This window comes from Halichoerus grypus, chromosome 3 (genome assembly GCF_964656455.1).
Source record: "Halichoerus grypus chromosome 3, mHalGry1.hap1.1, whole genome shotgun sequence".
In the NCBI taxonomy this organism is placed as follows: Eukaryota; Metazoa; Chordata; class Mammalia; order Carnivora; family Phocidae; genus Halichoerus; species Halichoerus grypus.
Genome location: NC_135714.1, coordinates 128,830,362 through 128,850,455, shown reverse-complemented (window position 1 = coordinate 128,850,455; position 20,094 = coordinate 128,830,362). Strand labels below are relative to the sequence as shown.

Below are 20,094 nucleotides of genomic sequence, written 5' to 3'. Positions count from 1 at the left end.
AAGGGGTTTATTGAAATAGAATACAAAGGGGAATTTTTGTGATAGTATTTTTCAGTGTGTTATTTGGAACTTATATGTCTGGTATGCACTTAACATATTGTCTGATGGCAAGCAAAGTGCTTTATTTTTTCCCCCTTCTTTTTCTTAGCAAGAGACACCTTTTGAAAAACTATTTTCATGCAGGCTTAGGCCAGTGGAATATCTTTGGGAATTTCAAAGCATCCCTCTGATCACGTATTTATCTCTGGAATGCTGTGTCAGAAATCACAAGTCTCCTCATATCTTAAGAATTATCAACTCCCAAGCAATAGCTGGAAAGTTTAGAGTAACAGCTACATGAGTGGAACCTTGCTGAAAGGCTGCCAGGTTGTGGGCCTTTGTGGATGGCAAGGTGTTTGTGTTCATTCCCATGCCAAAGTTCTTGCTCTTATCTAATTTGAAGATCCTCTCTGGTGATTAGTGGATGCCAGGGATTTATCTTGATAAAGTTCAAGGGCTTGTCTGGCTTTTCAGTTAGATCCTTAGGGAGTAAAGTGCTAGGGTTAAAATGCTCTTTTCTCCTTTAGTGAACTATTTGCATGTTAAATAAAATAGCATTTATGTGAAAGTTTATGATATTTGAAACTGATACGGTTCTGCAATGGAACTTCTGAGCCTTAGTGATCTGGAAGACATTTGCTCTTTGTTGTGACAAAAAGAAACTTTCACAGAAGTCTCCCTTGTTCATATTTTTAAAAAGTCAGCAGTGTTTACACTTTCTATATGTGGAATGTTAGGAAAATTACTTCTTTGTCATCTGTAAAATGGGGATGATAATATGTAGTTCTTAATTTAATTCATGGATTGTTATAAATAATTCATATATATTCTAAGTGTAGTACCTTACAGATACTAATTATTCATTAAAGTCAGTGAGTTTGTAAAGAAAATTATAATACGTGGGGCGCCTGGGTGGCTCAGTTGGGTAAGCATCCAACTCTTGATTTTGGCTCAGGTCATGATCTCAGGGTCTTGGGATTGAGCCCTGGGTAGGGCTCTGTGCTCAGTGGGGAGTCTGCTTCTCTTCCTCTCCCTCTGCCCTCCCCCCCTACGAGTTCTCTCTCTCTCTCTCCCCCCCACAAAAGTAAATAAATGTTTAAATCTTAAAAGAAATTATAATATGTAAAATTTTTTACTTTAATATTTGGTTTTTAATTGACAGTTTGGAAAGTTAGCTTTAAAACTAAAAGTCGTATCTGTCTTACAAATTCTTTATGCCAAAAAGTTTGAAGTGCTTTTTATTAAAGTTGATGGCAGATACTAAAAATTTAAAGTTATTTACTTCTTAAATATTAACAAGGATTTCATTTCGTCTCTTAAATAGAAACTTAAGCTGTACCCTGAGAACAAAGCCAGAAATATCCCTAGCACATTGCTTGGCATATAGGATCTCAAACTTGTGCCAAATGTATGCTGCATTTTCTTTGTGTTTTCCAAAGCATTTTAGAAAAATGTGACATGTTAGTCCTTTCATGATCATTCTTGAGTAATGGTAAAGATAAATTTCTGCAGTTTTTTTTTTAACTGTAGCACATGCTTTATTATAAATGTAAATTTACACTTACATACATGATAAATAACATACATGATAAATATGATAGCTTAAAGATCACCTTTATTGAAAACTTTAGTCTTTTACATGGAAACCTTATGATAATGGAAACAATAAAGGAAAGGAAAATATCCTGAAATCTGCCTGCTGCTTTTTCTTTAAATTGGATCATTATGATTTTGAATTTTGTTTTTTTGTGACCCAGAACTGAAGCATTATTATTTTGCTTCCTCAGAAATGACTTGAATCAGCCAAAGAATTTGGAAATTGATTAATTTTATTTCTCATTACATATTAATAATTATTTTAATTATTAAATAATTATAAATATTTATAATAATTATTAATAATAAGTAGGCTAAAGAATTGAGAACTTTCTCCATTTGTGAGCATATGTATTTTTTATTTTAGTAATATACACATAATTTTATATCTTGAAATCTTTATTATTATTGCTTATAGGTGATTATACTATAGCATTCTGTTTAAATGTTAAAATGATTGTGGTAATGGCTGCACAACTCTGTGAACATACTAAAAACCATTTAATTGTACACTTAAATTGTGTGATACATGAATTATATCTCAATGAAACTTTAGAAAAAGCTCAATATGAGAAAATAGTTCATTTGGAGGCTCTTGTTTAGACAAACCTGGAATTATATGGCGTTTACTTTGGCAAGTTACTTTACCTGTCTGAGCTTTACTATTTTAACTTTTTTTTTTTTTTTTTTTAAGATTTTATTTATTTATTTGACAGAGATACAGCAAGAGAGGGAACACAAGCAGGGGGAGTTGGAGAGGGAGAAGCAGGCTTCCCGCGGAGCAGAGAGCCCGATGTGGGCCTCGATCCCAGGACCCTGGGATCATGACCTGAGCCGAAGGCAGATGCTTAACAACTGACCGACCCAGGTGCCCTACTATTTTAACTTTTAAAGTGGAAGTAATATGGGGGCTCCTGGGTGGCTCAGTCGTTAAGCGTCTGCCTTCGGCTCAGGTCATGATCCCAGGGTCCTGGGATCGAGCCCCTCATCAGGCTCCCTGCTCGGCGGAAAGCCTGCTTCTCCTTCTCCCACTCCCCCTGCTTGTGTTCCCTCTCTCGTTGTGTCTCTGTCTCTCAAATAAATAAATAAAATCTTAAAAAAAAAAATAAAGTGGAAGTAATATGTATGTTAGGATTGTTTGGAGAATTAAGTAATAATTCTTGGCATATCGTCAGTTTAAATCATAGCTATTAAGTTATAAATTTATATAGGATCATGTGGAAACACGAAGAATAGTGCATTATGAACTTGGACTTGGAGATTCTGGGGAGGCTTACCTGTAAGCAAGGTTTTGAAAGGTGAGAAGGAAGAGGTTACTGGCAATCAGGGCTAAGAGGAAGGTATCTTAGCTGAGGAATAACATACACAAAGGGTCGGATTTGTGAAATGACATACATGCTCAGGAACTGTAGGAGCATATTGCAGAAGTGTGTGAGGAATGCTGGATTAAATGTAAATTCATGTAGGTAGCCACACTTTAGATGTATTAGGAATGAGAATATGAGAAATATCTTAGAAAATAAATATTTGCTCAACTGTAATAAATAAGTATACATGATTGATAGCATTGTTAATGGTAGTAGCTTTAAGGGTTAGAAAAGAGATCAAGTTTTTCTTACCTTTAATTAACCATCTTGTCTTGGACCAATAGAGGTTGTACATGTTAAGGAACATCTGTAGTAAATTTTTTTCTGTTACCAGTTTTCCAGTGTTTAATTATGAAAATGTTCAAACAGAGAAGTTGAAAGAATTGTACAGTGAACACCCACAGACCCCATCACTGAGATACTGCAGTTAACCTTTAACTCTATTTGCTTCATCATAAATTCTTCATATATCCGTCCTTCTATCCATCAGTCTTATTTTTTATGTTTCAACAGACATCAGTTCACTTCATAAGCATTTCAGCATGCAGATCTTTAACTAGAGATCAGTACAGTTTTTTAAGGTAAAATGTACGTGCATTGAAAGGCACAGTTCTTAAGTGTACCATTTGATGAATTTTGACAACCTTGTACACCCATGTAACCCAGATCCTCAATCAAGACATCATCAGTCTTGAAAGTTCCCTCATGTGCCTTCCCAGCTAGAGGCAATTATTCTTCTGATTCTTTTCTACTGTAGGTTAGTTTTGCCTTTTCTAGAACTTCATGTAAAAGGAAATAACAAAGTTTGTGTTCTGTATAAGACTTTATTCACTCAACGTAATGCTTTTGAAATTCATCTATGTTATGTTTATCAGTAGTTTCTGTTAATTGCTGAGTATTGTTTTGTTGTATAAGCATATCACTTATTCATTTTTCTTTGAAAGGATTCTGAGCTGTTTCCAGTTTTTGGCTATTGGATAAGGCCTCTTGAACATTATTGTACACATTTTTTGTGGGCATAAGTTATCTTGAGGAAATTCCTAAGAGTGTGCTTGTACATAGGTTAGTTTTATGTCTTAAATTTCAGTTATGGAAAAAACAATTTCAGTTTTCTAAATACTATTTTCTGTTGCTCATTTCAGTGCTTAACTATTATATGAGTGAACTAGATCTTATTAGTTCTTTCTTTTGTGAACAAATGTGAAAGTAAATTCTACATAGCACTCCTCCCTCCAAAATAGGTTGCTAGGGAATGTACTTAGAGATTTTCTTAAACAATAGGTTTATGAATTTCTGCCTTGAGTAGGAAATGCATAAATTATATTTTGTATTATTTTGAGTGTACCGCTAGCGCGCACACATGGTCATATCTACTCCCCCTAAAGTCAATAATCTTCATCTGATATAAGCTACCATGATTTAAGCACACCATTTTGGATTGAGGGCTCAGGTGGCTGTTGCTTCTATTTTTTAGTGTATAGTTAACATTGGCAGTCACCCTTATAATGATGTGACACCAGCTACCCCCAAGTACATTGAATAAGCCATGCCTAACACAAGAGAACTTGATTTAATTGGCAACAGTGTTTGCTGTCACATGATAGGCACTGAAGTAAAACAGAACCTATTCGCTTTGTATTGTCTTTCTTTGGTATAACAACAAAAACAAAATATATTTTTAAGATACTGGAATTACATAATTTCCACTTTTGAATACATTTATTGGGATCAAGTATCTAAGTAACTTTATTTAGAAACTGAATACTTTAAAGCTGTTAAGGGAATACTTGAAGCTTGCAGTTACAATATTGTCAACAAAAGATGTGATTAAATAAATTGAATGTTGAAGACTTTAGGCTTATGGTTAACACCAGGTAATTAAAAGTAAGCACTGCTGTGGGAGTGCATTATATATCAGCTGTCCTCTTTACCTCATTAGCTGAGTTTTTGCATGTTTATGGAGCTAACTTCAATTAAAAATGCCTTTTAGTTATGCCTAATAAGGTCTTTTAGTTACTATTTTGGTATAAAGTATTACACTTTAATTGAAATTGGTGTATCATAAATACCTGTGTTTGAATAATAGACAAAATGAACAAATTTGATTATTTGGAATTTTTTGCATCTAGCTTTTATACCTATGCATTATTTTTTCGATATAATATTATTAAAAGATAGTCTTTGGGGCTTAAAAAGAAAAACTTGGACTATATACATGTTAAAAATTATTTATTATGTTTTTTTTTTTTTTTTTTTACCTTATAAGATTTCTAAGGTTTTATGATTTCAAATTAGTGGTGCTTTAAAATCCATGTAGAAACATGTTGAGTTTTCTGCTTCAGTTCTGAGGTTAAGAAAAAGTTAATTACTTTTCCACTTGAGTGCCAAAATCCCCTTTTTATATACCTTTGGTTATATTTTATTTAAGTTGGATAATTAAAGATGATCATAAATTTAAAGAATATTATACAGTAATTATAAGTTCAAATGTTATAATGGATTATTATATTTCCATAGGACATTGTCTTCATTCTAAAACACTGAAATTCAGATAAATATGAATGCCATAGGAGAGATTTCTTGTTGAGAGAATATTCTAAATTGTACATCAAAATAGAAATAAGTAAATTATAAAAAGAAATTAGTTTCCTACTTTCTATTTTGATATTAATGTAATTAGGTTGAGTGACCTTTTCTGTTTTAAAATCTATTTACTTTCTTTATTACAGAAGTGTCATCATTGCAACAAAAAAATCAGCAATCTTACCTTCTACACTTAGTACAAGTTTACCTACCAGTGCTGTCAGTGTGGTTTCTTCAGTAGATTCAAGCCAAGCCTCAGATGTAGGAGGAGAATCACCTGGTGAGTTAGTTATTAATGATTTGAACAAAAAAGTTTTTAGATCCCATTTTTGCAAAGTTGAGGATTTTTGATAAAGTTATTTTGTTAGGCATTTTATAAATCATTATGCTTTTATAGTATTCTGTTGATTGTTTCATAATTCTCCAAATAAATTTGAGCAGCATCAAATAAATTATATCAAGTTGTTTCAGTATTTTCGTCACTTAAAGAACTTTTTCTTAATATTTAATGATAAGAGGAAATGTTCACAGTTGGTTAAGTTAAAAAAAATATGTGCAATACTTTACATATACCATGTAACCGTAGCTATGTGAAGTATATGTCTTTTATACATGGAGAAAGCTAGGAAATATACTCTGAAGTTACTTGATTATTTCCATGTGGTTCAACTACTGGCAGTTTTGATTTTTTAAGTTTCATGTTAGTGTCTTTTCAAACTTTTATCATTAATCTTGTATTATATTTATACATAATTATACAATATTCAATTTATTGAAAAAAAAATTTCTACCTGGAAACTAAAATCTGTAGTAGTAGTATACAGAGTTTTGTGCTGTTGCCTTTTATTTTATTAAAAATTAAAAAAAAAACAAATAGGCCTTACTTCTTTCAGTTTTAGGTTACAGAAAAATGGAATGGAAAGTACAGAGTTCCATATACTACCTCAACATTCCCAATTCCCATTACTTCCCATTCTCTATTACTAACATCTTACAGTAGTGTGGTACATTTTTTTGTCATTGTTCTAGTGAGAAAATATAAAAGAAAATAAATGTAGAACTCTACCAGATTTTTCCATTATACTCTGATGCTTTTGTTTTACTTTGGAGGAGAAACAGTTTGGTAATCTATATTAGGCTGGATGAAATTTCTGTTTTTTCACCCCCATCCAAACCCCCCCCCCCAAAAAAAAATCAGCTGTGATTTTTCTAGAGCTGCTTCAATTGGGAAAAAGGCAGAAGGTACTTACATTATGAAATTGTAGGCCATCTTTTAAACTCAGTGTTAGTGAATTTCTAATAACTTCCCAGAGCAAATGTAGTAAGTTTAGAGGTTCACAGTACACTGAGTAAAATATTTTCATCTTATTTTGAATATATTGCCTTTTAATTTCAGTTTATGGGACAAAGTAATTAAAGCAGTCCTCTGATTGCTTTTTTTTTTTTTTTTTTTTTAAAGATTTTATTTATTTATTTGACAGAGAGAGACAGTGAGAGAGGGAACACAAGCAGGGGGAGTGGGAGAGGGAGAAGCAGGCTTCCCGCGGAGCAGGGAGCCCGACGCGGGGCTCGATCCCAGGACCTGGAATCATGACCTGAGCCGAAGGCAGACGCTCAACGACTGAGCCACCCAGGCGCCCCGAGTCCTCTGATTGCTTTTAAAAATATTTTTCAAAATTTAAATCATGCAGTCTTCAAAAGAGATAAACAGGAAGCTGAGAGATATACGGGCAATATTGGATATAAAACAGTATGATACATTTATTTCTGAAGCATTGTATTTTTTCCAGTATATCCATTATTATATAAACTCACCCTGAAGAACCATATGCAGAATTACAAAATAATTTGCTATTTTGAAGACTATTTATTTATTGGCAAACCCCCACAAAACCCTGTATCCAGCCTATAATGTACCCTTTTCCCCCATTATTTAAATTTTGTTTAATTTCTGGTGATGTTTCTCAGATAGTTCCCAGGCTTTCCCATTTTGTGCTAGAATTGTTAGCTCTTTCCTTCTCCCTAAAACCCCTTAATTAAGAAAAAAATTCCTCATTAAGTTATTCCAAATCTTTGTGGTGATGGTCTTTGTTTTTATCATTTGTTTTTCATAACTGACCCTTTCCTCTTTCACTGTGCTCTTGTTGTCATTGTTATATGGTGTCTCCAGTTTACTTTCTTCCTTTTTTTTTTATTATTATGTTATGTTAATCACCATACATTACATCATTAGTTTTTGATGTAGTGTTCCATGATTCATTGTTTGCGTATAACACCCAGTGCTCCATGCAGAACGTGCCCTCTTTAATACCCATCCCCCCACCCCCCTCCCCTCTAGAACCCTCAGTTTGTTTCTCAGAGTCCATAGTCTCTCATGGTTCGTCTCCCCCTCCGATTTCCCCCCCTTCATTCTTCCCCTCCTGCTATCGTCTTCTTTTTTTTTTTTTAACATATAATGTATTGTTTGTTTCAGAGGTACAGGTCTGTGATTCAACAGTCTTACACAATTCACAGTTTACTTTATTTCTATTCCATTCCATTAATTGCTGACATGAACCTTACTACCTTGATAGGGAAAATCTAACTCAATATAGTGTTTTTTTGAGTCATTGTACTTCTCACTCTCCTACAGCCCCACTTTACATACTTTTGTTTACCATACTTGCCCATGTATTCTGTTCTTTTTCCACTTGGAATCCAAACCCCACAAATAGTTTTCTCTTTACCATCAATATTTTTAACTGAGAGATTTTTGTTTTCTTTTTGGTAGGTCTCTTAATTTGTTATTTGCCATTAAAAAAAATAGGCGACATATGTATTTAAGTTTATTTTCCTCCATCTGGTTCAAGCAAGAATTGGGAGAAAATGATTTGTGGATGAATTGGTAGTTGTTGTAATTGCATGCTGAGCTGGGCAGTTCATTCTTTTTTTTTTTTTTTAAAGATTTTATTTATTTAGTAGAGAGAGAGCCAGGGGAGGAGCAGAGGGTGAAGGACAAGCAGGGGCTCGATCCTGGGACCCTGAGATCATGACCTGAGCTGAAATTAAGAGTCTGATGCTTAACTGACTGAGCCACCCAGGCACCCCTGGCCAGTTTATTCTTGCAGATCTGGGTGAGTTAGGTATTAGTCTTGGTTTGATCTTGTATTATTTTCTTTGTATGAGGATATAGTCAATACCTGTTCTTGTGAATCTTAAACCTTAAATTTTTGTGCCTTGGGATGACTTCAGTTCTGAATTTTATAGTGAGTCAGCAACAAAAAATGAACTGCTAAAATTTATTAATAGATTATTGATTAATAAAAAATATACTTGATAGTACATGGTACAATAGCAAAAAATGGGAATTTCCTTGGAAGAAAACATGTAAATATAAAACATAAAATAGGACTTTTGTAGCAGAAACATCATAAACTATTTAGAAATTTTGGTATCAAAATGGGATTTCTAAATTTTACATGTGACACAATCAAAGAGAAACTAGAATTAGATAGTTGGATCCCAGAAAAAGAATTAGAGCTTGTCAGCTTTATGTGAGGTCAGAGATTCTTCTGTCATAATATTATCACCAACTAAAAAACAAAACAAACTAACAAAAAAGCAGAAGTAGACCCATAGATACAGAGAACAAACTGGTGGTTGCCAGAACAAAGGGGTATGGGGGGATGGGTGAAATGGGTGAATGGGAGTGGGAGATACAGGCTTCCAGTTATAGAATGAATAAGTCATATAGCATAGGAAATACATAGTCATTGGTACTGGAATTGCATTGTATGGTGACAGGTAGTAATCACACTTGTGGTGAGTATATCATAATGTAGAGAATTGTGGAATCACTATGTACTCCTGAAACTAGTGGAACATTGTGTGTCAACTGTACTTAAAAAAAAATCACCCAAATCTATAACTTTGCAAAAAAAATGAAGATTTGTACATTTACATTTTAAACTGTGCATTACTGAAACTGTGCTTAGTATACAGATTTTGATTATCATACAAATTTTGATTATTATACAGATTTCAGACTTTAGTTTGGATAATATTCCTTAGCTTCTGTAACATTTTATTAGCAAAAAAGGATAGTCTATTAATAACAATGGCAAATCTTTCTTAGTAACTGATTTATCAGAGAACAAGGTATACCCTTGGTATATGCATATTTTATTTTATTTTATTTTATTTTAAAGATTTTATTTATTTATCTGAGAGAGAGAATGGGACACAGAGAGCATGAGAGGGGGAGGATCAGAGGGAGAAGCAGACTCCCCGCTGAGCAGGGAGCCCGATGTGGGACTCGATCCCTGGACTCCAGGATCATGACCTGAGCCGAAGGCAGTTGCTTAACCAACTGAGCCACCCAGGTGCCCCATGTATATGCATATTTTAAAAGAAAGCTAAAAGAGGAAACAGTTTTAGTAAATATATCAAAATCTGGAAATTTTAAAATTACTCATCAGTACAGGTTTGATAGCCCAGAATACAGTATATGTTAAGATGCCATTACTCTTTTTTCAGATATGCTAAAATGTTTTTTTCTACCATGATGCAAAGCATAAGTGATTAAAACAAAAATGAAGCTAACCCAATAAAGGAACTAAATAGACTGTTTTTTCAGTAATTTATATGCTGGGTGTTTGCTAGTTTGTAAAATATAATAATTATATTTCTCATTAGAATATTAGGCTCTGTTCTGTTTATCAGAGCCATGCATATTTATTAATTAGCATGTTTAACATTTAAGAAAAATATTTGATTCTTTGCTTTGTATGAAATTTGACCCGAGACTTATATTTACTCAATCAATACAAGTTTCTTTTATTTAATAAAGAGTTTTTACTGGACATATAGACTGTCCCTCCTGCAACTGGTCTAGAATCAGTGAGGAGGTTGGGGGAGTGAAAGGGGGAGGGAGAGGAATTAAAAAAATCTAATGTTTAGGGATTAAATATTGGCACTTGTTTTAATGATACTTTATTGCAAAGGACATTATTTGTTTAGACCCTTAGGGACTTTGAATAAACAGTTGGCTATTCCCTGGATAGATACTAGACAGATGATGTATTTGCATTTTCCTTTTTGTTCATTTGAATGTCTAGAAAACTGTCAGTTTGAAGGAGCCAGTTTATCAGTGCAGTGATAAGGAAAAGATAAGTCAGTATCATTCCACATGTTCAAAGTAGCTTCTGCATTTACATATGTGTGATTGTGTACTAAAGATATTTAATGTTAATTTAAAACAATAAATTAGTCATAAATTTATGATTTTATCTGAGTTGAAAAATGCAGAATATTTGGAAATTACATTTTTTCAGTGGCAGAAATGGAGGACAACCCCTATGAAATTACTGATACATTAGTTTATTTTTTTAATGTGGTGTTTTCCTCCAATAATTATTGCTAGTTGATTTTTTTAAAGTTTTTATTTAAATTTCAGTGTAATATTAGTATCAGGTATACAATTTAGTGATTCCATACAACACCCAGTGCTCATCACAACAAATGTACCCTTTAATCCCCATCGCCTATTTTACCCATCCCTCCCACCTTTTTATCTTTGTTGGTAAAGTGTTCTCTTATTATTGAAAAAGACTGTTTATAGAATCCTTTTTTACTGAGTCTCTTTTAGGTTTGAAAATTGGCAACACTTGTAGGGTAGTGTCAGGAAGGCATTTTTGTTACTGTTTTATTTAGAGCCACCATTTCTTCTTGTCTTCTTTAGACTTTGGATATGCATTTCAGCTTGTTAAAATTAGAGTCAGCACAGTAAAAGCTATTTTTGTTTTGTAATTACTACCTAGAGCCTCATACAAATATTTTCTTGAGATTTATTACTTCTGTCTTTACTTTTAAATAGATGGGACTTTATACTTTCCTTTTTTTCAGGTTCAGAGAAGTTTGAGAAAAACTACCAGTAGTTATACTCTAAATAAAGGTGGTCTTTAAAAACTTCCACCAAATAAAAGAAATGAAGCTCAGAAATAGTTAATTAATCACTAGTAATAGAAGTCAATGGCTAGTTATGGTTTAGTGATCATATTGCTGTCAAGGATTTAGAGAATTGGAGGTGTCATTAACTGACTATAATAAAGCTATTTGGTCTCTGAAGTGCTTCATTGAGTGTTGTGTAGAAATAGAAGGATGGACCTGAGTCTCAGAAATTCCAGATACTGAGCAGTGAAAGATTCTTTTCAACTTTACCTTGTTTTGCCGTCTAGTTTGAAATTTTAATGGGGAAAAAAAATGAGAAAATGGAAAACTTTTGATTGTGAAGTGAGAATTCATATATGTACTTTAAAAATTGTCATTATAAAGAAATGTGTGCTTTAACTTCACTTTAAAATTAATACTATGCATTAGGATAGATTCCATTCAGTTTCTTAGGGTTTTTATGTACAGTTAGCTTTCAATTGAGCAAGATGGTGAGGAGGAGTGGAAGACAGAGATAAATAAAAATCCCAGTAAAAAGAAAAGTTAATTCTGATTTTTTAGGGAATGGGAAGGAAATGTGTTATGGAAAAGAGAGACTCACAACTTCATCTTGTAGGAATATTCTCACGCTGAGAGGGGTAGGCTCAGTAATTGTCCAAAGGTTAATTGTCTAAGATTGCTACAGTATCCTACCCCAGAGGAACCAAGCCTGTGGAGGGGTCAAACAGTCTAGATTTCTGAATCTCTATGTTTGGCTGAGAGTTAGTGATCAGAACTGAATCAGAATTATTGATCTAGTTCTGCCTGAAGACCAAGCATATTTCAGGGAAGGTCAAGTTGTCCCAGATCCTTGCTGGTTAGAGCCTGGCTGTTTATCTGTACCTGTAACTAATTTTATTGCCTTACCTAAGAGAGTAAGTTGAAGATAGAAATGAAGTGAGCCTGAGGAAATTATCGGAGTGGAGTGAGGCAGTACAGGCTTTTAATAAAAATATTTTCTTGTACAGTGGCTGGATTTACCAAATGTTTATGGCTGTGTTTTGTTTTATGCCAATCTGGATCAATGAAATTGTCGGAAATCCACTTTTTTATCAGTTAAATCTGGGTTTGATTCTTTGCTTTATAACTTCTAGACTTTTAAACAGATTTGCCTTTGGTTTCTTTAAAAAATTTTTAGAGTAAAGTTTTTAAAAGGTACTTTATAAGCTTCATGTCATTTAAGTTACCTGTACTTAATGTCACATGAATCATCACTGAAGAATCTGGGTGTATTTCAGCCTGTAGTACAGATTAAAAGGAACTATGATAACTTTAAGTATTTTAAAGGAAGTCATAGAGTAGAAGGGTAAGAAAGGAAGCTATCATTCATTGGGTATTTATTATGGTCCAGGCTCAAAATAATTCTGTGAAGTGTAGGTATCACTATTCATTTTATAGATTAGGAAAATAAAGCACAGAGAGCTTAAGTACTTTACCCAAGTCCACTGCTAGTAAGTGGCACAGCTGTTACTGCTTCCCCCAAACATTTCAATCATATAACAACCCCGGAAGGGTAGTTATTATCAGAGAAACTGGCCTATATTGATAGAGCTAGGATTCAATTTGAGAATGGTTTGGTTATAGGTGGCTAGTGAGGAAGTCTTTTCTGCTAGCGTAGAACATGTTTTCTAAAGAAATTGGCATGGAAGTTATGTGGGAGATTGATTGTTGAGAACTTGAGAGCTTAGCAGGATTTCCTTTAGATGTGGAAGAGAAAGGCTGTGTGGTCTTGAATGACCTAACATTTCTTTTTGAAAGCAGGAAGGGAAATGGATTTCAGGCTGAGAAGAGTAGAGGAACATTTATATTTATTATTAGAATTTAATAGGTAAGTAATATATAAATAGAAGGCTTGACTAAAAATGGGTAACAGAAATCATGAATATATAGTAGAGGCACTTAGAAGAGCTCTAGACTTCTGTAGTGCGTCGCAGAAATGTGGGAAAGCAACATTGGAGAATCTACTTTATCCTAGATGCTTTATTTTTTATTTTTTTAAGGATTTTATTTATTTGACAGAGAGAGCAGGAGAGCACAGGTAGGGGGAGCTGCAGAGGGAGAGGGAGAAGCAGACTCTCCTGCTGAGCAAGGAGCCTGACGTGGGGCTTGATGCCCGGACCCTGGGATCTATGACCTGAGCCAAAGGCAGTCGCTTAACCAACTGAGCCACCCAAGCGCCCCTATCTTAGGTGCTTTACATTTTTTAATTTAAACATCCTAACAACTGTGTTAAAAATCTGGTGGTATTTCTCTTTTCTAAGTCATACTGGTAAAATGATTTAAAAGGGACGTTTTAGAATTCTGCATGGCAATAATTACAACACACTTAAGTATTTGTAATGAGTGATAAAAGGTAAATGTCACTATATATAATAATTACAAATTATGAAGATAAAGATTCCTACAAAAATGCTCAAAAGGTCAGAGTAGTAGTTATTTATGTTACCTGTTTTATTTCTAGTAAAGTGGGAAAATTCATTCAATTTTACTAGTAGTCAAGGAAGTGTAAATTGTTTATTCTTTTTTCAGAGCAATTTGGCAATATGTATCCATATTTAAAGTGTGTGTTTATTGACGTCTAGGAAGTTACCTCAAAAAATCAAGGAGTGGGGCGCCTGGGTGGCTCAGTCGGTTAAGTATCCAACTCTTGATTTCAGCTCAGATCTTGATCTCAGCTCAGATCTTGATCTCAGGGTCGTGAGTTCAAGCTCCTCATTGGGCTCCATACTGGGGCATGGAGCCTACTTTAAAAAAAATCAAGGAGTGCACATAAATTTATGTAAGCAAATACAAAGCACTATTTATTATGGTAAAGAACTAGGAATGACTCAAGTGAATGTCCCTGGATCCTCATGATTAGAAGCAGATTATGATATACTTCTTTGGTAGGAATATTATGGAACAGGTGGAGAAGAAAAGAATCTAATCACCTGGTGCACAATTTTGTCTTTATTTTAATTCCAGTATAGTTAACATACAGGTTATATTAGTTTCAGGTGTACAATATAGTGATTTAACACTTCCATAATCACCCAGTGCTCATCATATGGTGCACAGTTTTGACTTGTCACAGTATTGATGATGAGCACTTGCATTATTTGATTAACATCTAACTGCCAATTTTCTATATGGTAAAGTTACTCTTTCCCTTTTGTAATTAATTAATAAGTGTTTTGTGGGAAGGTACTTTGAAATTATTTAAATATCCTGTTCCTCAGATTGTTAATTTATCATATCAGTATGGCCTTTTTGGCTTCCTGTTTTATTGGATGGGTTGTAGTTAGTTATTATCATTTATTTTTATGCTCAAAATGTCTCCAGTTTGGTTAGTGGTAGTCCCTTTGAGCTGGCTTCTGTGTTTTTGTGAATGATGGCCTATTATTCCTTGGGCATATCTTTGCTAGATTTCTAAAAAATACAACTAGATGTTTCAAGCTCATTGTGTACTTTTCTCCAATAGATCTTGAATTGGTCATTTCTCTCTCTTAGTGAAGAATAGTATTTAGAAGAAAGATTTGGACATGAGGTGTTAGGGTATTGTTGCTCCCAAGTCCTCTTGGTGTACAGAACTAGGAACTATATATGGATATGTATTTGAATGAGGGTATATATTTCATATACACTTTTATATATTACCTGTATGAAGTGAAACCATGAATTCACACAAATGCTTAATTTCAAATCATTAACTTAAAGTTCTTTTTAGTTTTCTTTTATACTTAAATGCACTCCTCACATTGTTTGAGCTCCTATACTTTGCTCCTGGTCAGTGTAGCCCCCATCCTGATGCAAATGCTTTCCTTGATCTATTTAAGCTAATGGCTTGAGGCCTGACTAGCTTAAGGTTTGGAAAAGAGGGACTTTTTGCTCTTTAAAGCACAGTATTTTTATATTGTAGTCATAATGGGAAAACAACTGGTTTTACTTGTAACACAAGATTACAGATTCTCAGATGCAGATTCTCTTCTTGGCTAACTCTTTCCCTGCCTTCAGACTTTTGCTCATAGGTCACCTTCCCTAAGTCTCACCTTGACCACCATACCTAAAGATGCAACCAGCTTTCACTGACCCCCACCCCATGCTTCCATTTCCCCTCAGTCTTCTCTATTATTTCCCATAGCACAACCACCTTCTAGCTTCCAACTTATTTATTATGTTTATTATTTCTTGTCTGTCTTCCCCTACAAGGGCTGAACTTTTGTTTATATAAGCACTGATATATCCCAAGCATCCAGAACAATACCTAGTCTTCTATTTGTTCTCAAAAGATAATATTCAATAAATAAATGAGTGAATAAAGCTGCATGCTTGTTTCAGTCCTCGATGTTCACTCAGGAATCTGGTTTCTTTTAGGGTAACCATGCAAATTAAGAATAAGAAAACCTTGGGGCACCTGGGTGGCTCAGTCGGTTAAGTGTATAACTCTTGATTTCCACTCAGGTCATGATCTCAGGGTTGTGAGACCGAGCCCTGTGTCGGGGGTCTGTGCTGGGCATGGAACCTGCTTGGGATTCTCTCTCTCCCTTTCCCTCTACCCCTCCCCCAAACACCCCCCCCCTTAAAAAAAATAAAAAGAACTCTATGCTTTTAAGCCCAGTTAAATTTACTGCCACATTTGGTGTCCTTTTGTAGTGAGGGGGGTGATGGAGATGATCTTCTGTGGCTTACACTTTTGGAATGGAGCTTAGAGGTTCATCTTCACTACAAGTAAATCATTATACTTACACAGTATGTTGAAATTATACAACTGTTTTTCCTCTAGGCGTCTAGTTTATGTGATCTTGAGGTTGTAGCCTGCCAAGATAAAGATTTTAAATAGTTAAACAGTTCTTCCTTACTTAGTCTTTTACCATATCTCGGATTTGAATCTGTTGCTTTCTTGATTTTATCCACTGTTTCCTCTTACAGTTAGGTGTCAACTCTGGCTGACTACAATTGTTCAGATGCCTTTGATTATAAAATGTGTTGATTTGAGAAATGCTACCATGTGGAAAAATGTGCATTTTATCCTGATGAAACAGGTTGTTTTGGAAAAGAATTCTTACTTAGAGATTTCTTTAATTCTGGTTCATTTAAAATAATCTGATGATTTTGTCTTTTCTCTGCCTGACTTCATCTAAAGTCTCTATCAATGTGCTCTAACCAAAGACTGCCAGGAATAAACCTTTGGCTGAATAAGTTAGTTTAGTGAGGAGAATGCACACAGTGGGGAAAATGTTAGAAATGATTTATTAGAGGGTTTGAGCTTGTATTAGGTGATTTTAGGGAGGGGTTAAGGAAGTGGGCCTTCCTTCTGAATTGGATACTGTTAGGAAGAATGGGTAATTCTATGATGAGATACCCTAATAAATCTCATCTAGAAGCATGGAAACCTAAAGCTATAATTTGTATGAAGTCAGTCATTCATACTAGGATTTAGGATGTTTGACCATCTTTGTTGTTTAGATGGAGTTCATGTTTTTGTCTGTTGGGACATGATTACATGGTGGTATTGTTTTGTGTTGATTCAGCATGATCACAGCATGGCTTTCTCTGATGTTGATGTTTTATGAAATTGTTATATTCAACAAGAGAACACCAAGACCTAGTTGTGGGTTCTAAGCCAGCTCCTAACAACACTAGGCCTAATCAGTATTACCAGGCCAGCTCCTGATGTCAGAGGCTGCTTCTCTACCTTCTCAACTGTTTCTAGCTTCTTTCTTTATGTATGCTAGATGAGCATTTCTTCTTTTATCTCTCCTTTATCTTTCTGTCCACACCACTTGTGTCCTTTTAGGTGCTTCCAGCATACCTATGCCTGAAGTTTTGAGAACAGATCCAAAACATCAGACCTCTGATAGTGCATATATTTCAGGATCTCTTTTGAGCCACTCTTCTCTTGTGTATCAGCTTTGCATATTCTTTGTTTCATTTGCTTCAGTATGTTTCCTGTCTTTTTTGGACTGCTCCTCTATAGAACTGTGATGGGATTTCAGTCTGTATTTACCCAAATACTAACTTGGCACCCATTTAAGATACTGCTTTCAGAAACTGAAAGTTTACTTACTGAATTACAGCTGCAAGCAAGATGTGCATGTCTCTTATACCTATAGTCTCCAGGTTGTAAGGATATCATCGCAGTTGGATTCCAGTGACTCTTACAGTCCCTGTGTCATAGAGGGACATTTGACACTGTATGTGTCTATTCTTTTTCTTCCTAATATTGGCCTTAGAAAAAGCAAATGGCTGTTCTGTTTCCTTAGGTCCTACTCCTAGCTTAAATTGAATGATGTTCTATCCCATATATCTTAATTCTTAAACAGGAACTTTATTTTTCCCCTTTCTTTTTTTTTTATTATGTTAATCACCATACATTACATCATTAGTTTTTGATGTAGTGTTCCATGATTCATTGTTTGCGTATAACACCCAGTGCTCCATTTAGTACATGCCCTCTTTAATACCCATCACCAGGCTAACCCATCCCCCCAGACCCTCCCCTCTAGAACCCTCAGTTTGTTTTTCAGAGTCCATAGTCTCTCATGGTTCATCTCCGCCTCCGATTCCCCCCTTCATTTTTCCCTTCCTGCTATCTTTGTCTTTTTTTTTTTTTTTTTTTAACATATAATGTATTAATTGTTTCAGAGGTACAGGTCTGTGATTCAACAATCTTACACAATTCACAGCGCTCACCATAGCACATGCCCTCCCCAAAGTCTATCATACAGCCACCCCATCCCTCCCACCTCGCACCACTCCAGCAACCCTCAGTTTGTTTCCTGAGATTAAGTATTCCTCCTATCAGTGAGATCATATGATACATGTCTTTCTCTGATTGACTTATTTCGCTCAGCATAATACCTTCCAGTTCCATCCACGTCGTTGCAAATGGCAAGATTTCAATCCTTTTGATGGCTGCATAATATTCCATTGTATATATATGCCACATCTTCTTTATCCATTCATCTGTCGATGGACATCTTGGCTCTTTCCACAGTTTGGCTATTGTGGACATTGCTGCTATAAACATCGGGGCGCTGCACGTACCCCTTTGGATCCCTACATTTGTATCTTTGGGGTAAATACCCAGTAGTGCAGTTGCTGGGTTGTATGGTAGCTCAATTTTCAACTTTTTGAGGAACCTCCATACTGTTTTCCAGAGTGGCTGCCCCAGCTTGCATTCCCACCCACAGTGTAGGAGGGTTCCCCTTTCTCTGCATCCCCCCCAACATCTGTCGTTTCCTGACTTGTTAATTTTAGCCATTCTGACTGGTGTGAGATGGTATCTCATTGTGGTTTTGATTTGGATTTCCCTGATGCTGAGCGATGTTGAGCACTTTTTCATGTGTCTGTTGGCCCTTTGGATGTCTTCTTTGGGAAAATGTCTGTTCATGTCTTCTGCCCATTTCTTGATTGGATCATTTGTTCTTTGGGTGTTGAGTTTGGTAAGTTCTTTATAGATTTTGGATACTAGCCCTTTATCTGATATGTCATTTGGAAATATCTTCTCCCATTCTGTTGGTTGTCTTTTGGTTTTGTTGACTGTTTCCTTTGCTGTGCAAAAGCTTTTTATCTTGATGAAGTCCCAATAGTTCATTTTTGCCCTTGCTTCCCTTGCCTTTGGCGATGTTTCTAGGAAGAAGTTGCTGCGGCTGAGGTCGAAGAGGTTGCTGCCTGTGTTCTCCTTTAGGATTTTGATGGACTCCTGTCTCACATTTAGGTCTTTCAACATTTTGATTCTATTTTTGTGTGTAGTGTAAGGAAATGGTCCAGTTTCATTCTTTGGCATGTGGCTGTCCAATTTTCCCAACACCATTTGTTGAAGAGAGTGTCTTTTTTCCATTGGACATTCTTTCCTGCTTTGTCGAAGATTAGTTGACCACAGAGTTGAGGGTCCATTTCTGGGCTCTCTATTCTGTTCCATTGATCTATGTGTCTGTTTTTGTGCCAGTACCATACTGTCTTGATGATGACAGTTTTATAATAGAGCTGGAAGTCTGGAATTGTGATGCCGCCAGCTTTGCTTTTCTTTTTCAATATTCCTCTGGCTATTCAGGGTCTTTTCTGGTTCCATACAAATTTTAGGATTATTTGTTCCATTTCTTTGAAAAAGTTGATGGTATTTTGATAGGGATTGCATTGAACGTATAGATTGCTCTAGGTAGCGTTGACATCTTCACAATATTTGTTCTTCCAATCCATGAGCATGGAACGTTTTTCCATTTCTTTGTGTCTTCCTTAATTTCTTTCATGAGTATTTTATAGTTTTCTGCGTACAGATCCTTTGCCTCTTTGGATAGATTTATTCCTAGGTATCTTACGGTTTTGGGTGCAGTTGTAAATGGGATCGACTCCTTAATTTCTCTTTCTTCTGTCTTGTTGTTGGTGTATAGGAATGCCACTGATTTCTGTGCATTGATTTTATATCCTGCCACTTTACTGAATTCCTGTATGAGTTCTAGCAGTTTTGGGGTGGAGTCTTTTGGGTTTTCCACATAAAGTATCATATCATCTGCAAAGAGTGAGAGTTTGACTTCTTCTTTGCCGATTTGGATGCCTTTTA

General features: G+C 35.1%; 1 protein-coding gene across 4 annotated transcripts in view; it reads left to right on the top strand.

Moving 5' to 3' along the window:
* LRBA (LPS responsive beige-like anchor protein) overlaps nucleotides 1–20,094 on the top strand; it is a 764,390-nt gene that overhangs the window by 216,331 nt on the left and 527,965 nt on the right. For all 4 annotated transcript variants that reach the window (XM_036089189.2, XM_078069304.1, XM_036089190.2 and 1 more), the window contains one exon: nucleotides 5,732–5,865. In XM_036089189.2, coding sequence (XP_035945082.2) covers nucleotides 5,732–5,865 — 134 coding nt within the window. The remainder of the gene's footprint in view (nucleotides 1–5,731; nucleotides 5,866–20,094) is intronic.